Here is a 17,557-nt window from a genome sequence, read left to right as displayed (position 1 = left end):
CATTTTTGTATATTTTTTAAAGAAACAGTTTCATGAAATTGTTATGAATATTAAAATATTGTTACAACCAGTTTTTGTGAAATTTTCATAATGCTGTTTAAGGAAAATTGCAATTTTCTGACGTTGATAACAGGTATATTGTGTTAATTGTTGAAGTTTTTATTGATACAGCAACATACTTATTTTATCCTTTTTATTTGTTACTAAGATATAATATTTGAAGAATCAGCAATAAGATATAAGATTGAACCTATAATTCTGTAGAGGGGTGGAATTACCTTAACGTCCCTCTCGAGAATATTTCACTCATACGGAGACGTCACCATTACCGGTGAAAGGCTGCAAACTTTAGGCCTATGCTCGGTGCTTACGGCCTTTGAGCAGGGAGGGATCACCTGCTGTGACACGCGAACTTTGGTTTTTTTTTTGGTGGTGTCATCCGAAGGACCGCCCCATTTAGTCACCTCTTACGACAAGCAAGGGGTACTGAGGACCTATTCTAACCCAGATCCCCACATAATTATACACATTTGATAAATTATCTTATAGAAGAGTAAGTTTTATCACATCACAGTGAAATACGATTTTCTATTTGAGTTCTGAAACATCATTTGTTGACAATCGTGCTCTGGCTCTTGTAGCTGCGGAACTGTACATTGATTCTCAATGTACAGTACTTAGTTCTCTGAGAAAATAATGGGACAGCTAGATCAGTTCTCTGAGAAAATAATGGGACAGATCAGATCAGTTCCAATATTTTCTCATAGGATTACAGTTCTGCAAATTTGGCTCTTAAATTGCAACTCAATCGCCCTCGAACCTTCGCTTCTTTGCGCGGGGAGGTTAATTTTGATATTTGCATGCAATATTTTGTCACACCATTTTTAATCGAGGTCCACGGGCCACATCACTCACCCGAGCCACCATGGTCCTGCTGTTGTGATTTCTGTCCAATCTGTTCTTGAGAAGGTTTTTTAAAGATTTGTTTGTAAAACTTTGATCCCTTATTGTGGGCCCCATCCTACCCCCGAGAACCATAATATAGATAACCTTGAACCTACTCTATACCAGGAAGCTTTCGTGTAAATTTCAACTTTTCTGATCATGCAGTGATAAGAAGAATATGTCTATGAAAGGTGAAGATAACTAACAGTGATCAATCTCAATCATAACTCCTTTAAGCAATACAAAATAGAGTTTCGCAAATATGGACCCCTGGATGTACATGTACTAGAGGTTGGATCATGTACCAAGGAGGATTAAGCTTCTCCTGTCGACCGGTCACACCCGTCATCAGTCATATATCTGATGGCAAACGGAGTCATCGGTAGTCAACACCAGTGTGCCAGGAACGACCTAACAATCGGTATGAAACACTTCAGTCAGCATTTGGCCCAATGATAGGTTGTATTGGCAAACTAGATTGTTAGAACGATCGACCATAGAATTTTCGAAATGCTAGTTTTAAATGGGTCTGTTGAAACTACTGTAACATCAACTTGTTTGTCAGTAGCCTGCCTCGATTTAAAATTGTAAACTGATCATACGCAGATCAAGATCTTGTGTATCAAATCATTTGAGAGATATAAACACTATATTTAAGTGATAATGGAATGTTGCTACATAAATATGGGAAGTTGACGATGGGCTTTCCCTATTTTTACCTTTTCGTGATTATTTCCTACTTGAAGGGGTTGGGTCTTTCGTTTTCAAGAAGAGACTTGAATTCCCTTCACTCCAAGGATAATTTGTACCAAAGCTTGATTGAAATTGGCCCAGTGGTTCTGGGTGTGATGCAGACTATGGCCTTTTGGCACTAGCTCCTTCATGTTTAAGGCGAAGATTCATGCGAGGGAGGAAAAGTATTAGAGGCAATTTAGACCGATGGTTTCTTTTGACTAGTTATAAATTATAAGAAGTTAAAGCAATACTTATACATGTAGCTGCCATTTTGGTGTCGAAATTTTTTGTTGCAAAATTGTGAATTACTATTTCAATGACAGAAAAAATAAGGTTTATAAACTTTTGTTATTCATATTTGAGTTAGAAAACCTATCCAGAGGCTCTGATTGAAGCAAAATTACATTATTGTCTTCCCATACAAAAAATGATGTATATATATATATATATATATATATATATATATATATATATATATATATATATATATATACAAAGCACTAAAATGATAAAATGACCAACGACACGAACAACGAGATTGTCAAATTTTCGGGACGACCCGTCCCTTCTTCAGGACAAACGAAAAGAATTACATAATGTGGTCAATATCAACAGAGCATAATTACAAAAACTACATATAAATACATCTAGCACTACAACTACACTAATCTACAAACGTATTTACAACGCAGACTACATGTTTTTGGTTTTTAGGCTTGCCAATCAATGTTAAAAGTGGAGCGAATTAGGACATACCTTATTCGTCCAAAGAGCTGATCCAAAAAAATCATATATATATCGCTGGTTCGACCCCGGGCTGGGGCGAAAATTTTCAGTACCTAGTAGTGATTATTTAGTGCTTTATATATATATATATATATATATATATATATATATATATATATATATATCTTAAACTTAGTTTTGATTTTCTTAATGTTAATGTAATTTTTATATAAAGATGGTACTATATTACATTCAATTTCACCAAATCAACACAAGCACGTCTAAGTACTGATGCCCTCTTCCTTTTTAAAATTCGACTTTCTTAAAATACATTTCTTAATATAATTGATGAAGACTAAATCTTCTTCATCATAGTGAGATATAAAAAAAGAAGAGAAATCTAAAACCTTTATATAGCCTATATTAAGAAAAAGAGTAGGAAAATAATATTGTTCGTTTTTATCCGATTCAATATTCTTGAAAGAACCGGAAATCCCGGAACTCTTCGGGAGACTACCTTGGTGTGTGGCGAGACCGTTTTTTCACAGGCTAGGAGCAGTTGACCTCCAACTACAAATTATGTCGTTTAAGTACTGGAAACAAGCCCCACGGGTCCCCGCTGGTCTCAAGGTTTTTATGTGAATTTGTTTGTCATTGAGTAGAGTTAAATGAACCATCATAAATCAACGAAATTACGATATTCACATTGTTGTAAATATATTTCGAATTTCCTCAGTCCTAAGCGATTTTGTAAAAGACTTTGCAATTGATAATTAAACGCAAAAGACAATGTTGGAAGTTGTTATTTTTACATGCCTATGATTTTCTTTACAGACTGCTAGATATCTCGCTCTGACAGTGGGAGTAGTGTTTGGTTTCAGAAAGAAGAGTGAGTATATGTGCCTTCAATTCATTATACCTATTCATTAGATCATCTATGCAGAGTCTTTAGCATACATTTAATTCAATCTTTATTATTCAAGGAGTAACCAGTGCAATAATGCATTCCACGGTTAATCATGGATGATACAGGTTTCATTGGTACATGCATCTCAAAATAGATGCCTCAAATAAAGTAGTTTCTGTGGAAACGAGGGGGTTGTTTATATTCGGTCTTTCTATCCCCCTCGTTTCTGTCCAAGCCTTCATAAAGTATGTGGGAAATCAGTCGCGCTTCGGTTTTAATTTATTTCAGCTTACATTTGATGTGAATCGTTCGAAAACTTTCATGTATCAATTCATGAATTATTTTGCCGCAAGGGAATACAATTGAAACCATTCAATTCCACACGAAAGCAACGATAATCGTCGTCATTTCAAACACAACAGCCCTTCGCTGTCAAATTCGCCTCCATGATAAACAATGACTTCAGCGCATGCGTCACCTCATTTTGTAAAACAGCTTGAGGCCCAAGAGGGGTGAAATGAGTTACTATTAGTAAATCGCACACAAATCTAACCTTTTCCAGTTTATTTCTCATCACACGCATTGCATTTCATATCTGTGAATGAACTTATTCTTCTGAATATGAAAATAATGAATTACTGGAAACAAAATAAGTAAAAAAATGTAATTGGGAATAAAAAATATATTTAAAAAAGACCACTCAAAGGTGCAAAGTGGGCAATGTGTACTGCATTCCTGAAATGGGATTAAATATCTTTAAAGGAACCGCATCTCATGTTTCTATCCCCCCCTTTATATTCATTCATTTCTATTTTCATATTTTGTTATTATTATATTTATTCATTATACCTTCTTTTTTTTTTTAGGGGGGGGGGGGTGTATCTTCTTATAGGGAATTTCATACCATGAATTGAAAAACAACAAATCTATGACAGAACAACAAACCTGTGACAGAAGAACTTTATCTGTTTATACAGACTGTTAAACTGCAAATCAATGAAGGTTGTTAATTTCAGTCCACCTAACATTTGTTGGCGGATCTCGACAGGGGGGGAGGGGGGTGCACGGGCTCCTTTTGATTTTGGAGTGGGAGAGAGAGAGAGAGAGAGTTTATTTATGCAGGGAAATGACTTTTAATCGCCCACGTCTCTCCAATACGAGGTCAGCGCTTGGAAACAGAAGTGGTCAGTCGTAGATTTAGTTGATGCCAAGTGGAATGCTTGTCAGAATTCAATAAAGATATTTTCCAACCAGTAGAAATTATAATTCTTCATCGGCTGCACCTTACCCGTTACCAACTGCAAACCAGAAAGGTCCTTTTCAGTTCAACACTTGTAAAGATGTACTTTACGTTCCACAATGGGCAAGGAGAGACTTTTTGGAGTTAGAGTGTCATTAATGAACGATTACCCCAACATCCAGCTGGACATTAATCATCTAACAAAGAGATTCATTCACATGCATTCGAAATAATCAATTGAACTCTTTTAGGGAAAATGACAAATCATCAATGCTGGATCTTATTATTTTCAACATAATAAAATTTTGTTTTAAGGGGGAGGGGGTGTTGATGAAGACTAAGTGAATTAAGTTTTTGTCAGATATTAAACATTTATCAATGAATATTGTCAATATAAATGTTAGTCATATCTAATTCTGTTTTGAAGGATGTTTTAATCGGTAACTAACTTATAAAACTGCAAGCATAAGATAAAAAATATGTACACTGTACAAAACACATACCATGCTATTAACAACAGTCAACAGATCCTCTGATTCATCCTCTTTGAAAATCTATGTTCGCGCCTGATATTATGGTCGAGATCAATCAAAACAATATTTAATCCCATATATTTCAAGACTTCTGTTTATCTTTTTTCTTTCTTTTTTTTAATTATTATTATTTCTTTTTTTCTTTTCTTTTTTTTTTTTATTTTGTTTGTTACAACAATGACATTTTTGAAAACAAACAGCACATCAAAAACAATATGCACATTTATTTCAGACAATATCGAAGTTGCGATTACATATAAATTACGTACATTTTCTTCTATTTTTCATTATGTAGCAACTTCCTTTTTATCTATATTGTTTTCTGTATTTTCAAATTCAGAAAAATATGTCCATTCACAAAAATACGATGCGTGTGATGAAAAAATAAACTGAAAAAGTTAGATTTGTGTGCGATTTCATCCCTCTTGGGCCTCTAGCTGTTTTACAAAATGAGGTGACGCATGCGCTGAAGTCATTGTTTATCATGGAGGTGAATTTGACAGCGAAAGGCTGTTGTGTTTGAAATGACGATGATTATCGTTGCTTTCGTGTGGAATTGAATGGTTTCAATTGTATTCCCTTGCGGCAAAATATTTCATGAATTGATACATGTAAGTTTTCGAACGATTCACATCAAATGTAAGCTGAAATAAATTAAAACCAAAGCGCGACTGATTTCCCACATACTTTATGAAGGCTTGGACAGAAACGAGGGGGATAGAAAGACCGAATATAAACAACCCCCTCGTTTCCACAGAAACTACAAATAAAGAATCTCTTTTCATCACATTCATCAGGTTGAGAACACTTCCCTTATAGCGAGATCTTCTTGCTAAAATGCGATTATCCGTCTTTAGCAAGAAAGTAAAGATTACCATAAACAGGCGTTTTGATATCATTATTCAATTCAATTTATTGATTCACCAAACATGTTGGCATACAATCACGTTAAACATATTTAGATATAATATGTTTTACGGCGTGACCGTGTTTGAGGGCGAAGCAAAAAAGTTTTGGCATTAGTATTTATATTCAAAACAGGACAAAAACAACCCGAAGTTAGCATGCGGACGGATCTGTATCAAAGCATCCTAATTTTGGACATTTCATCCGCCTATATATTGAACGCGGGAAATATAATGCAATCAATGTCAAAAGTACATTGTGACGTCATATTCAGCGTCGTTATTTAGCAAAATTACAAATATAGCGTTTGAACCACAACAAAAAACATGGTGTTGATTGTGGAGTGATTATATATGATTAAGAAAATAAGATTTAAATGCTTTTACAGATTTTTTGAAACATCTCAGAACGACATGAACTAAGGTAGACGAGATTCAAAATGGAGAAATACATGTCCACGTGCTAATATTCGCATCAACGCCATTGGTACCAAACTTTTCAAGTTCCATATGTATGGTTTAATTTTTCATTATTTTCCTTTTAAACATGTATATACGTGTTACCTATAGGGAGAGCTACGCTCTCATGGCCCTTCGGGCTGTGAGAGGGCTTCACCCTCTATAATACACCAAGTGCAAAAAGTTCATATACATATTTAAATATATATACATACACACACGCATATATACGCATATACCCCATATGTACCAGTGACTATATATGCAATTTAGTATTGTGTAGGGATCTGGGTCAGAATAGGTCCTCACTACCCCTTGAGCATGATGTAGGTGTCATATCTCAATAATTTTACATCACTGCTTCAAGATTTGAATATAATTTAATAAATATACTTATGTTTTCCCCCTCTAAACTTTCATCATTTTAAAACATCTATTAAAGCCCCATTCAAACTTAAAAATCAAAACATCAGTATGAAAGCTTGTCTATTTAGGCCAATTTTTTTTTTAATTGGTTTACGGATTTCAAAGTTTTCAAATCCGTTCGGAGGAGGTAAAAAAATAAAGTTCAAATGACAAAATTTTAAGTAATAAAAATTAACTTGATTTGAGGTCAATGTTTTATTATCAGCTTTAATATTCTCTTCACTGTCAATTTAAGACGGTGGTATATAACGACTATTGTGCACCTTGGCAACAATGCTGTTTCCTTCAAAAATGTTATTTGTTTATTAAATTAACTTTCTATTATTATCAAATCTCCATTGTTTACCGTTTAGTTATGTAAATCCCAAAATAAAAGAACCACATTGTTTTTCCATTCAAAATATGGCATCTATGACGTATATAGGGACGCTAATCTAATTGAAATTAGATCCTTTGATCCGCTCATGTATATCGGTAGATTATTTAAATTGATAGGGACGCACTACTCACTTGAAGTACTAAAATCTTGACTGACCTTACCAAGCATATATTTTGTCTAAAAATTTACTTTTAAATTTTAAAGTCTTATTTATGAAGTCAAGTAAAGTTATAAATGAAATTCATGAACCCTATAAACATTTATTTAAAAATTCGGAATTTTATATAGGTCAGTCTCAGATCAATTTATTGTTGGTAGTCAACAAATTTTATACAATGATTGAATGAATGAATTCAATCATGTTATTCCACACATGAATATTATGGACTGTCCCGAGATTTCGACGGAGGCGTCTGTCCAAATATCCAATCCAGCGAAATCTATTTTCTTTTCTTTCTTCCTTTTTCTTTTTATGCCCCCAAGATCAAAGATCGGGGGGCATATTATTTTTGTCCTGTCTGTCATTCTGTAATTCTGTCTGAAACTTTAACCTTGCTAATAACTTTTGAACAATAAGTGATAGAGCTTTGATATTTCACATGAGTATTCCTTGTGACCAGACCTTTCCGTGGGTACCAACATTTTTTACCCCGTGACCTTGACCTTGGAGTTTTACATACTTTTTGAAAACTTTAACCTTGCTAATAACTTTTGAACAGTAAGTGATAGAGCTTTGATATTTCACATGAGTATTCCTTGTGACCAGACCTTTCCATGGGTACCAACATTTTTTACCCCTTGACCTTGGAGTTTGACCTATTTTTTGAAAACTTTAACCTTACTAATAACTTTTGAACAGTAAGTGATAGAGCTTTGATATTTAACATGAGTATTCCTTGTGACAAGACATTTCTGTTGGTATTGAACCTTTTGACCTTGACATTTGACCTACTTTTAATATTTTTTTTACATTAGTCATAACTTCTAAATGGTAAATATTAGAGCTTTCATATTGTTCATGAGCACTTTTGACAAGATCTTTCTACTGGTACCAAGATATTTGCCCTTGTGACCTTGGCCATCTTCGGAATTGGCCATTATCGGGGGTATTTGTGTTTCACAAACACATCTTGTTTTCTTTTTCTTTTTTTTTTTTGTGAAAAGGAAAAATTACAGCGTCTGAAATATAAAAAGAAGTGAAAAACCATTTTATTTTTTTCCCAACATCCCTAAAAATCAGTGCACCGGATCCGTAAACCAACTCAATTTAAAAAAAAGGCCTTATCTAGCCATGTTACCTTGCCAGTCAGTTAAATTCATTAATTACAAATTGTATTCTTAAATGGAAAGCTTAATCCACTAAATCCTACAAGATTACCAGCAGCCCTTTTCACAAAAAAATCTTATGATTTGATAAGATACAAAATTTTTAAACAATGTAATTCTTTAATAATTCTTCTCTCATATATTTCTGAATGAGAAAACTAAGTACATACACAGGTGATGCAGCTTGCATTCTTACTCAAATGATAGTTCCACTCAACTGAGTATAAAACAGGGACAATTTTTTTTATCTTAGTCGTAAGATTTTTTTGTGAAAATGATGATAGGCCTGTAATTCCTGTAAAATGTTTGGCACATTTTGGCTTTTTTTATTTTCTTTCACTCATGGTTATGTACAATACAATTTCACTTAGCACACACAATTTGAAATTCTAAAAAATGCAGTACAGTAAACTGGGCTACAGTACGGATTTGGGGGCTCTGATCAAATTCGCACACACACACACAAAGTTCTACATGTATCACAGCGGATGTGATGCTTACTCCTCCCAGGCACCTCATCCTAACTCTGGGGTCCATTTTTGTCTAACTCTTTGTTTTCTATTCCATGTGGGATTTATGAGATTGATTGCTGTTTGTTATCTTCATCTTACATTCATGTATTATTTTGAATGATTTTGAATTTATTGCATTTATTTTAAATGGTATGTGACCTTGTTTGAGTATGTAAAGCCATGTTTTTCTCACTTTTTCATTTTCTTTATCGTACATGATTTAAATTTTAATTTACCTGGGGAACTGCTGGCTTATAAAGAAGTGTATCGCTTTATTGTACGTGATTTAACTTTCACTTTACCAGGGGAACTGCAGGCTTATGAAGAAGTGTATCGCTTTATTGTACATGATTTAACTTTCACTTTACCAGGGGAACTGCAGGCTTATGAAGAAGTGTATCGCTTTATTGTACATGATTTAACTTTCACTTTACCAGGGGAACTGCAGGCTTATGAAGAAGTGTATCGCTTTATTGTACATGATTTAGCTTTCACTTTACCAGGGGAACTGCAGGCTTATGAAGAAGTGTATCGCTTTATTGTACATGATTTAACTTTCACTTTACCAGGGGAACTGCAGGCTTATGAAGAAGTGTATCGCTTTATTGTACATGATTTAACTTTCACTTTACCAGGGGAACTGCAGGCTTATGAAGAAGTGTATCGCTTTATTGTACATGATTTAACTTTCACTTTACCAGGGGAACTGCAGGCTTATGAAGAAGTGTATCGCTTTATTGTACGTGATTTAACTTTCACTTTACCAGGGGAACTGCAGGCTTATGAAGAAGTGTATCAGGAGGACCAGATGAGAATTAAGATGGCTTTGAAGAGACTAGATAAGGAAATTTCCTGGCTCAAATATTATGGTAAGACATTCTGATGTTTCATGTACCCACATGTTTGTTTCTGGACAGTCTGAAAGATATGTACATGTAAAGGGCTAGAAATAATTGTTTTTTCATTGGTCAATACATGCATTAACACTTTTCTGAGAGTTATGTCCCTTTGTGGGGGGGCAGCTGAGGGTCAATCAGTGAAAAGTCTTAAATGTAAGAGGTTAATACTGTGAATGTTAGCTACCTAATTATCAAGTTTTCATACTAGTTAATGGTTGCCCCACATTAGGAACATATTTTTAGTTGTCTGCAATTGATGGAAAAATAACAAAGCTACAGATCAGAAAATTGCACAAGCCATCATAAGGAAATAAGATTTTTTCACTGGGAGATGGTGGGCATGGGACATAAATAGCATGAAATATTGATACGTGTATAGCGCTGTCAACTTAAAATTTTTACTCAATACTGGTCAATTGAGAACTTTAACTGTCCCTTAGGACCAATGGATATGAAAATGACAGACTCAAATTCTATGTTTGAATGATAATAAAACTCATTCTAAGAAAATTGCAGTTGAAGACCATTCATTCTTGGGAATACTCTGCTAAAATAACTCGTTCTTTGAAACATTAGTGAATTTATTTGTATTGTGCTACCTCATGGTACAACTTAACAAAAGTGAAATCAAAAAATTATTTTGCATCCAATAAAAACATGGACATACACAGTGACACATCTAATTTACTAGCCCAATTGTGGAGGAATTTTGATAAACATATTCAAATTAACTAGCTTCAAGGGCACATGCTTTTTACAAAGCACATCAAGGCCAAAATCATAATTTACTGGTAGTCTTCATGAACATTTTTCTGAGAGCTGTTAGTGAGTAGCGTTTGAGGATTTGACATTTTTACCAGCCCAATGGAATTTACTGTTGCATCATTTTATTTTGTTTCAATTCAATAAATCAGTATGGTTGTTTTCTTTGCACTGTGCTAAACATTGGGTCCAAGATACAATCGTATGAAACCCATGCTTCTTTAAAAGGCCCTTTTTGGAATTTCCTTTTCCTCTCAGATTTCTTGAGTTTTCTTTTTCCATATTCTCTCCCCAGTTTTTTTTTTACTTCATGGTGTTTGCCTTGTAAACATCAAAGTCATTCATTTTGAAGGTGAATTATGCATTCACTCTCACTAAAATGCTTCAAAACATCTGTGTTAGTGTCAAAGTAACAAGAGTTCTAGTGACAAGGTAACCCAAAGAAGTTAGAACTATTGCAATCTTTTTCACATTAATTTCCATTCAGAGCGATTTGATGGTTTATTATCATAATTCAGCCTCACTGTCTGTTAATGTTATATACATTTAGTTAATGATGAATAAGACAATCGCACACTGTCATAATAACCAACTTCCTTCCAAACCATAAAGGGAAAAAATAAATTTCTTGTCCATTTAAATTTCATCACCTAATTGGTTAATAGCTCAGAGGAGTCAAAAGTGGATGCCAATAGTTGAGGTTACGAGGTACATGCAGGAGTTTTGATTTTTTATGGCGTCGAGCTTTGCTCGAACGGCATCTAGTCAGCATGTACGACTGCATCAGCTGAAAAGTTTACGCGACCGAAGGTGTCAGACTATCGATGCTTCCGCGGAAAAATCCCGCACTTTTTGTAATGGCGTATGAATATCTGTACTGTTTAATGATTTACGACATTTTAAAGTTGTTAATGAGAAACAAATGAAAATTATCACATTGATTTACTTTAACATATAAAAACTTTCACAAAAAATAAAAACAAATCAAATAAAAATTCCAATTTCAATGCAAACTACATTTGCAAAGTCACGTAATGTCTGAAACGATAGCGTGTCTAGACGAAAGATAGCGTGGGTTTTGTTTGTAAACATTGCTTGCTGTTGGCGAAATTTAAACTGAGAAATAGTGTATCGCGGATTATTTATGGTCATTATATTTTAGGGTAGGTAATGTTTATTTGACTGTAGCATTCTCAGTAGAGTATTAACGCATCTGTAGGTTTGCAAATCATTGGTCAACTCGGTATATAAACACTGGCACGTGTTAATGTTATTGTAAACAAACCAAGCGCGGAAGCATTCATTATTATAAGGCTTTCAAGTAAAGGTTTTTGTGGAGGTAAAAGTTACTGAATTAACAAAAATTTTTTTAATCTGACTAGATTTTCATCTCTTGAGATGCTAGCAGTGATATATACTACAAATGGTCCATAGTTGTTTACATTGTTGCACATATTTCTTATTAAAATTTTGGTTTAAAACTTATTTCTTGTTTTTATTATGTTATCAACAAGTACATGCAATGATGCCCTTTACAACTATTAAAAGGAGAGTTCTCACGACAGTTGACTTTTTCACTAAATATCTTAATGCACAAATTTTCAGTTCTTTGTGAATTACATCTGTGCCAAGGATTGTAGAGTACTCCCTTGGCTAGCAAAGATGTGTGAATAATTGAGAGCAATGGTTGATCACAAAAATCTTCATTATTTAATAACATTAGATATTGTAAATAATCCTTTGAAAAATATTCTGAAGAAATGAATGGAATTGTAAAAAAATATATCTGTAATTGAATTTTTTTGTGAAAAGAGCTACTGTACAGATGTATTAGAAGCATTATTCCTGTATGAAAGATAAATATTCTTGGTATTGCTTGAATTCAAAGCTGTATGTGTGCTTTTAATACATGTACAGTTAATCTTCGTTATCGGGAATATGTAAATAGAGTTGCCAGTCCAAACCACTTCTTTTGTGTGTGTGTGTTATCCTTGTTATCGCAAATCCTTGGATATCTCAAATTTAATTTCAGTCCTGTTGAATTTGCAATAACAAGGTGTGACTGTAGTCAATGGCATCAAAATATTCACAGGTAGAAGACTCTCCATTGAGATTTATATAAAGCTATATCTACTCTGTGTACATACAATAAGGGATGAAGCATTGATAAACTGGACAGTACATAGTTTCATTATAATCTTTGCTTTCTTAGCACGACACCATTGTGGCCCTTCAGGCCTTTGATTTTTTAAACTATAGAATAAAGTGAAATTTTATTTTTAGATTTTTTGATTTCAAGACATTTTTAGTACATATCCTTCACTCTCTATTCATAAAAGTTTTCTGGTGTGTGATATGCATCTGAAAGATGTAATATAATACCATCTTATGAATGGTTAAGCTAAATCACAAGGTATTGAGGTGTTGAATGACAATAAGAATAATTAATTTTTTGTGTACATTGCAGATGAGATGAATGACTTAGCCTATGATTTAGGAGTACCTAACAGAGTCACACATGCAGATCGATCACTAACACCTCAGTTTGTGCAGGAGGATTAACATTGCGACATAGACTATTACATATTGTTTCTATTAGATTTCGAGTAAATGATGGGATTTTCACACACTGATTTCCTTGTTATTGTCATGGTTATCAATTTCCTTGTTATTGTCATGGTTATCAAGAATGTGTATGCATAGCTTTATATTTAAAAATAGAGCTATCCATGGAAATACTGTATAGTAGGTTTTTTCTGCAGGGTGATAAATTTGGCTTATTTTAGCGGTTAGATAGCATTCCGCCAAAAGTTCTCCCATCAAATATACACTTAATGGCAACTTCAGTATTTGCAGGATAGATGACTCTTCTTTAGCATACATTTGAGCCAGCAAATCACCAAATTTTAGACCTGCAGAAAAAAAATGCTATTCAGTATTTATTTAAAGGCTGAGCTGAGCTTTTCTGATCAGAATTTGGTCGCTATAGACATACTGGTTGTAGAGAGCTATAGACAATGGTTGTAGAGAGATAGAGACAATGGTTGTAGAGAGATAGAGACAATGGTTGTAGAGAGATAGAGACCATGGTTGTAGAGATAGAGACAATGGTTATAAAGAGATAGAGACAATGGTTGTAGAGATAGAGACAATGGTTGTAGGGAGATAGAGACAATGGTTGTAGAGATAGAGACAATGGTTATAAAGAGATAGAGACAATGGTTGTAGAGAGATAGAGACAATGGTTGTGGAGAGATAGAGACAATTGTTGTAGAGAAGAAGTAGCTGTAGGAGTGTAGCTCTCTGATGAATATTTGGACAGATTCAATATTTTCCCAGAGAGCTACAGATCTGCAGCTAGGGAGGTAGAAAATCAATAAGTGACAACAAACAGATGAACGATGTTGTCTCAAAGCATTCGTGGGAGGAGGGGTTTAAGATTTGTACGAGTAAAGAGGCATGTTCTTTTCCAAGAGGAGATAATCAGTAAAGAGGTGGGGATATTTAGGGAAGATGAAACTTTCAAGGAATATCTGTTCATTGGTTAGCACATTTCAGTAATATATTAAATTCTAAAACTAATTAATATAGGATTAAACATTCTTTTTGAAGAATTTATCGATGTGTAAACTCCGGACATTTTACTCACAAACTGAATAAAAGTGCGAAGCACTTTTATGGTAAGTTTGTGAGTAAAATATCCGGAGTTTACACATCAATAAATTCTTCAAAAAGAATGTTTGATTCTTATAATTCCAATTCATTCACTTTATTAAAAATTGCAAAAATTTGAATATATAGTTTCCACGCACTATGGTATTTATTTTCAGGCATGTACGAATACATCGCATTTTCGGATTTATTGATGTATAAACTCTTGTTCAGCTTTATTTTTGTCCAATCAAAACAATTGTAATGAATAACATTGGAATTATAATAGTTTATTGCTTATGATCATGGCACACTGATTTTGACTATGGATTACTCCGTTTACCTGATCAAGACAGGGCTCACTGCGGGTGCGACTGATCGAGAGGGGATTCTTGCTCCTCCTAGGCACCTGATCCCACTTCTGGTATATCCAGGGGTCCATGTTTTGCCCAACTCTCTATTTTGTATTCCTTATTATAGGGGTTATGAGATTGATCACTGTTCGTTATCTTCACATTTTCATCCTGCATTATTCTATATTTTCTGGATGAGGGATGAAAGAAAATTTTGGAGGAGGGAATGGGATTAATTTCTGTCCGATCAATTAAATGTTAAAGAAAGTGTCCATGGCTGTTCCAACTAATCGACTGACGTGCAAAGAACATATTCCAAAGATATTTTTGAACAAAAAGTTTCAGGAGTCACAAGCTTACCCGAGTTACCTTTCTCATAACAAGATCCTTTAACAATCGGACAATTCCTGCAATTTGACCACTACATATATTACATGTGCTGGCATATTATTTTTAGCTCACCTGAGCCGAAGGCTCAAGTAAGCTTTTCAGATTGAAATCTTAAGAATCACTGGGCCAGAAATAGCTGCAATAATGTAGCCGTATCTGATTTTTAAAATTCTGATCACGGCCCCAGTGGTAAGTTGGGACCACAATAGGGATCAAAGTTTTACATGCGAATATGTAGGGAAAATCTTTAAATATGGGCCAAGGTGACTCGTGTGTGCGATGCGGCCCATGGGCCACTTGTTACAAGCTGTTATCATATTTGATGTTGAAAAGTTTCGCACAGCAACCGGTTGTGGTAGCTCAGTGTTAGTGCGCTCGCTTCGTAACCGGGAGGTCATGAGTTTGGGCCCCGATCGTGTCATATATCAAACCTAAGACGTTAACATAGGTAGTGATTGCTCCTTCGCCAAACGCTCAGCATTTAGAAGTGACAATCGCATGCCTATCGGATATGACCCTAAAAGCGGAGGTCCCATGTCGCGGCAGGCGTTGACACAATAAAGAATCCTCACTGTTACGGCCCTGAGAGCTAAGCATAGGCCTAAATTTGTCGTACTGCACCAACAGCTGGTGACGTCTCAAAATGAGTGGGGGGTGGGGGGTGGGGGGGGGGGGGGGGGAATCTCGACGGGACATAAAACAATCAATCACAGCATTTTTGAATCCTTAGAATTCTGCTCAACTCCAACTCTAACCCAAGACACCATACCTGTAATTAGTTTAAGAAATAGATGAGTGTTAAATTTTTAAGCCATGCTGTAGCCGCACTCTGGTTCCAAGGACAAGGAGACTGAACAAACTGAATCCACAGTACATGAGGATTCTTGCATATAAGTTGGGCAGGTTGTACCGTTTTGATTATTAAGAGAATATCCCACTATATTCCTATGTAAACCTTTGGATCTCTGTTGTGGTGTCACCCTGGCCTAAAAGATCACGGACGTCTCCATACGAGTGAAAAATCCTTAAACGGGACGTTAATAAATTACCAATCAAATGATCGTGGTGTGAACAAACTTTATTATACAATACAGATGATGTTTACATATTGACAAAATGTAATAATAATAATGATAAATTCTTTTATTTAGACAGGATAGCACAATTAGTACAAATGACTAGTTTACATCGTGGTCCTGTATAAAACATATTCACAGACAGATAAATGAGAGAATAGAAAAATAGATAACATAATATAAAATATATACATAAAATACACACACGATATCACTGGGGGAAAAATAAACATATACATCATATCTATATATCACTTATTTGAGAAATAATGCTGCAAATATGCTGATTTAAAAGATGTAATAGAACCACAGCTTCTGACAGACTCGGGCAACTGATACCATAAAATTGTGGAGGATACCTTAAAAGACCGTTTATAATATTCAGTTCGAACTTTCGGTAAATATAAACTGCCACTATCGCTACTTCTTGTTGTTCTGGAACTAACTTGCCTGACAAAACTAAAAACGTTCATATATTCTGGTGTCATGTTATAAAGAACCTTAAAAGCAAGCACTAGTTTTCTATATACAAAATAATCATGAACAGGCATCCATTTAAGAACACTAAAAATATCAGCTGTAGAAGTCTGAGTTACTTTCACCTTCAATATAATTCTGGCTGCCCTTTTCTGTAACTTAAAAAGTCTGTCAATAAAAACACTGTTTTTGGGTGAGCACCAAACTGTGCAACAATAGTTAAAATGAGGAAATATAACAGTGTTATAAATTTTCAATAATGCTGCATTTGACATAAAAGTTTGCAGACGACGTAAAATGCCTATTTTCTGTGAAAGTTTCTTGCATAAAGAATCAATGTGTACAGACCAGGGTAGACATTCATCTATTTGTACACCAAGAAGTTTGGCCGTTTTAACAGTATCTAAAACAATATCTCCTACTTTGATACACATTTTTCTACACTTTGAGAGTTTTTGTGCAGTGTGGTTGTTATGAATTGTCATATAATTATATTTCTATATAAAACTTTGAATCCTATTGTGACCTTTGCTGTCATTATTTGAACAAATTTGAATCTACAATAAATAAGGAAGCTTGTATATCAATAACAATTTCACTAATCGTATCATTGTTCTGCGGAAGAATTTTGTTATATATACCAATATAAAACTCCTGTTATGGCTCTGGGGAATCATGGTTTGAAGAAACCTGAATCTCCATTATATGAGGAGGCTTTCCTGTAAGTTTTAGCTTTCTTGGTTCAGCAGTTATCGAGAAGATTTACCGTATTTTTACTACTTCTTGATTATCTGCCCTTGGAAAAGCAATCTTGATTATCTGACCTTGGAAGAACAATCTTCCTTTGATCCGCTCA

At 34.5% G+C, this 17,557-nt stretch overlaps 2 protein-coding genes across 2 annotated transcripts in view; one reads left to right on the top strand and one right to left on the bottom strand.

The window, feature by feature from the left end:
• The window catches only part of LOC125658331 (glycerol-3-phosphate acyltransferase 4-like), a 75,284-nt gene that overhangs the window by 49,565 nt on the left and 8,162 nt on the right, over positions 1-17,557 (bottom strand). The gene's annotated exons all lie outside the window — the stretch shown is intronic.
• On the top strand, positions 2,892-13,379 carry LOC125658333 (uncharacterized). Its single transcript, XM_048889566.2, has 4 exons — positions 2,892-3,036; positions 3,241-3,295; positions 9,861-9,962; positions 13,222-13,379. Exons 1-4 carry the CDS (start codon positions 2,986-2,988, stop codon positions 13,314-13,316), a joined length of 303 nt encoding a protein of 100 aa, XP_048745523.1. The 5' UTR covers positions 2,892-2,985; the 3' UTR covers positions 13,317-13,379.

The sequence above is a fragment of the Ostrea edulis genome, chromosome 9, assembly GCF_947568905.1.
Source record: "Ostrea edulis chromosome 9, xbOstEdul1.1, whole genome shotgun sequence".
Lineage (NCBI taxonomy): Eukaryota > Metazoa > Mollusca > Bivalvia > Ostreida > Ostreidae > Ostrea > Ostrea edulis.
This window is presented reverse-complemented; position numbering and strand designations above follow the sequence as displayed.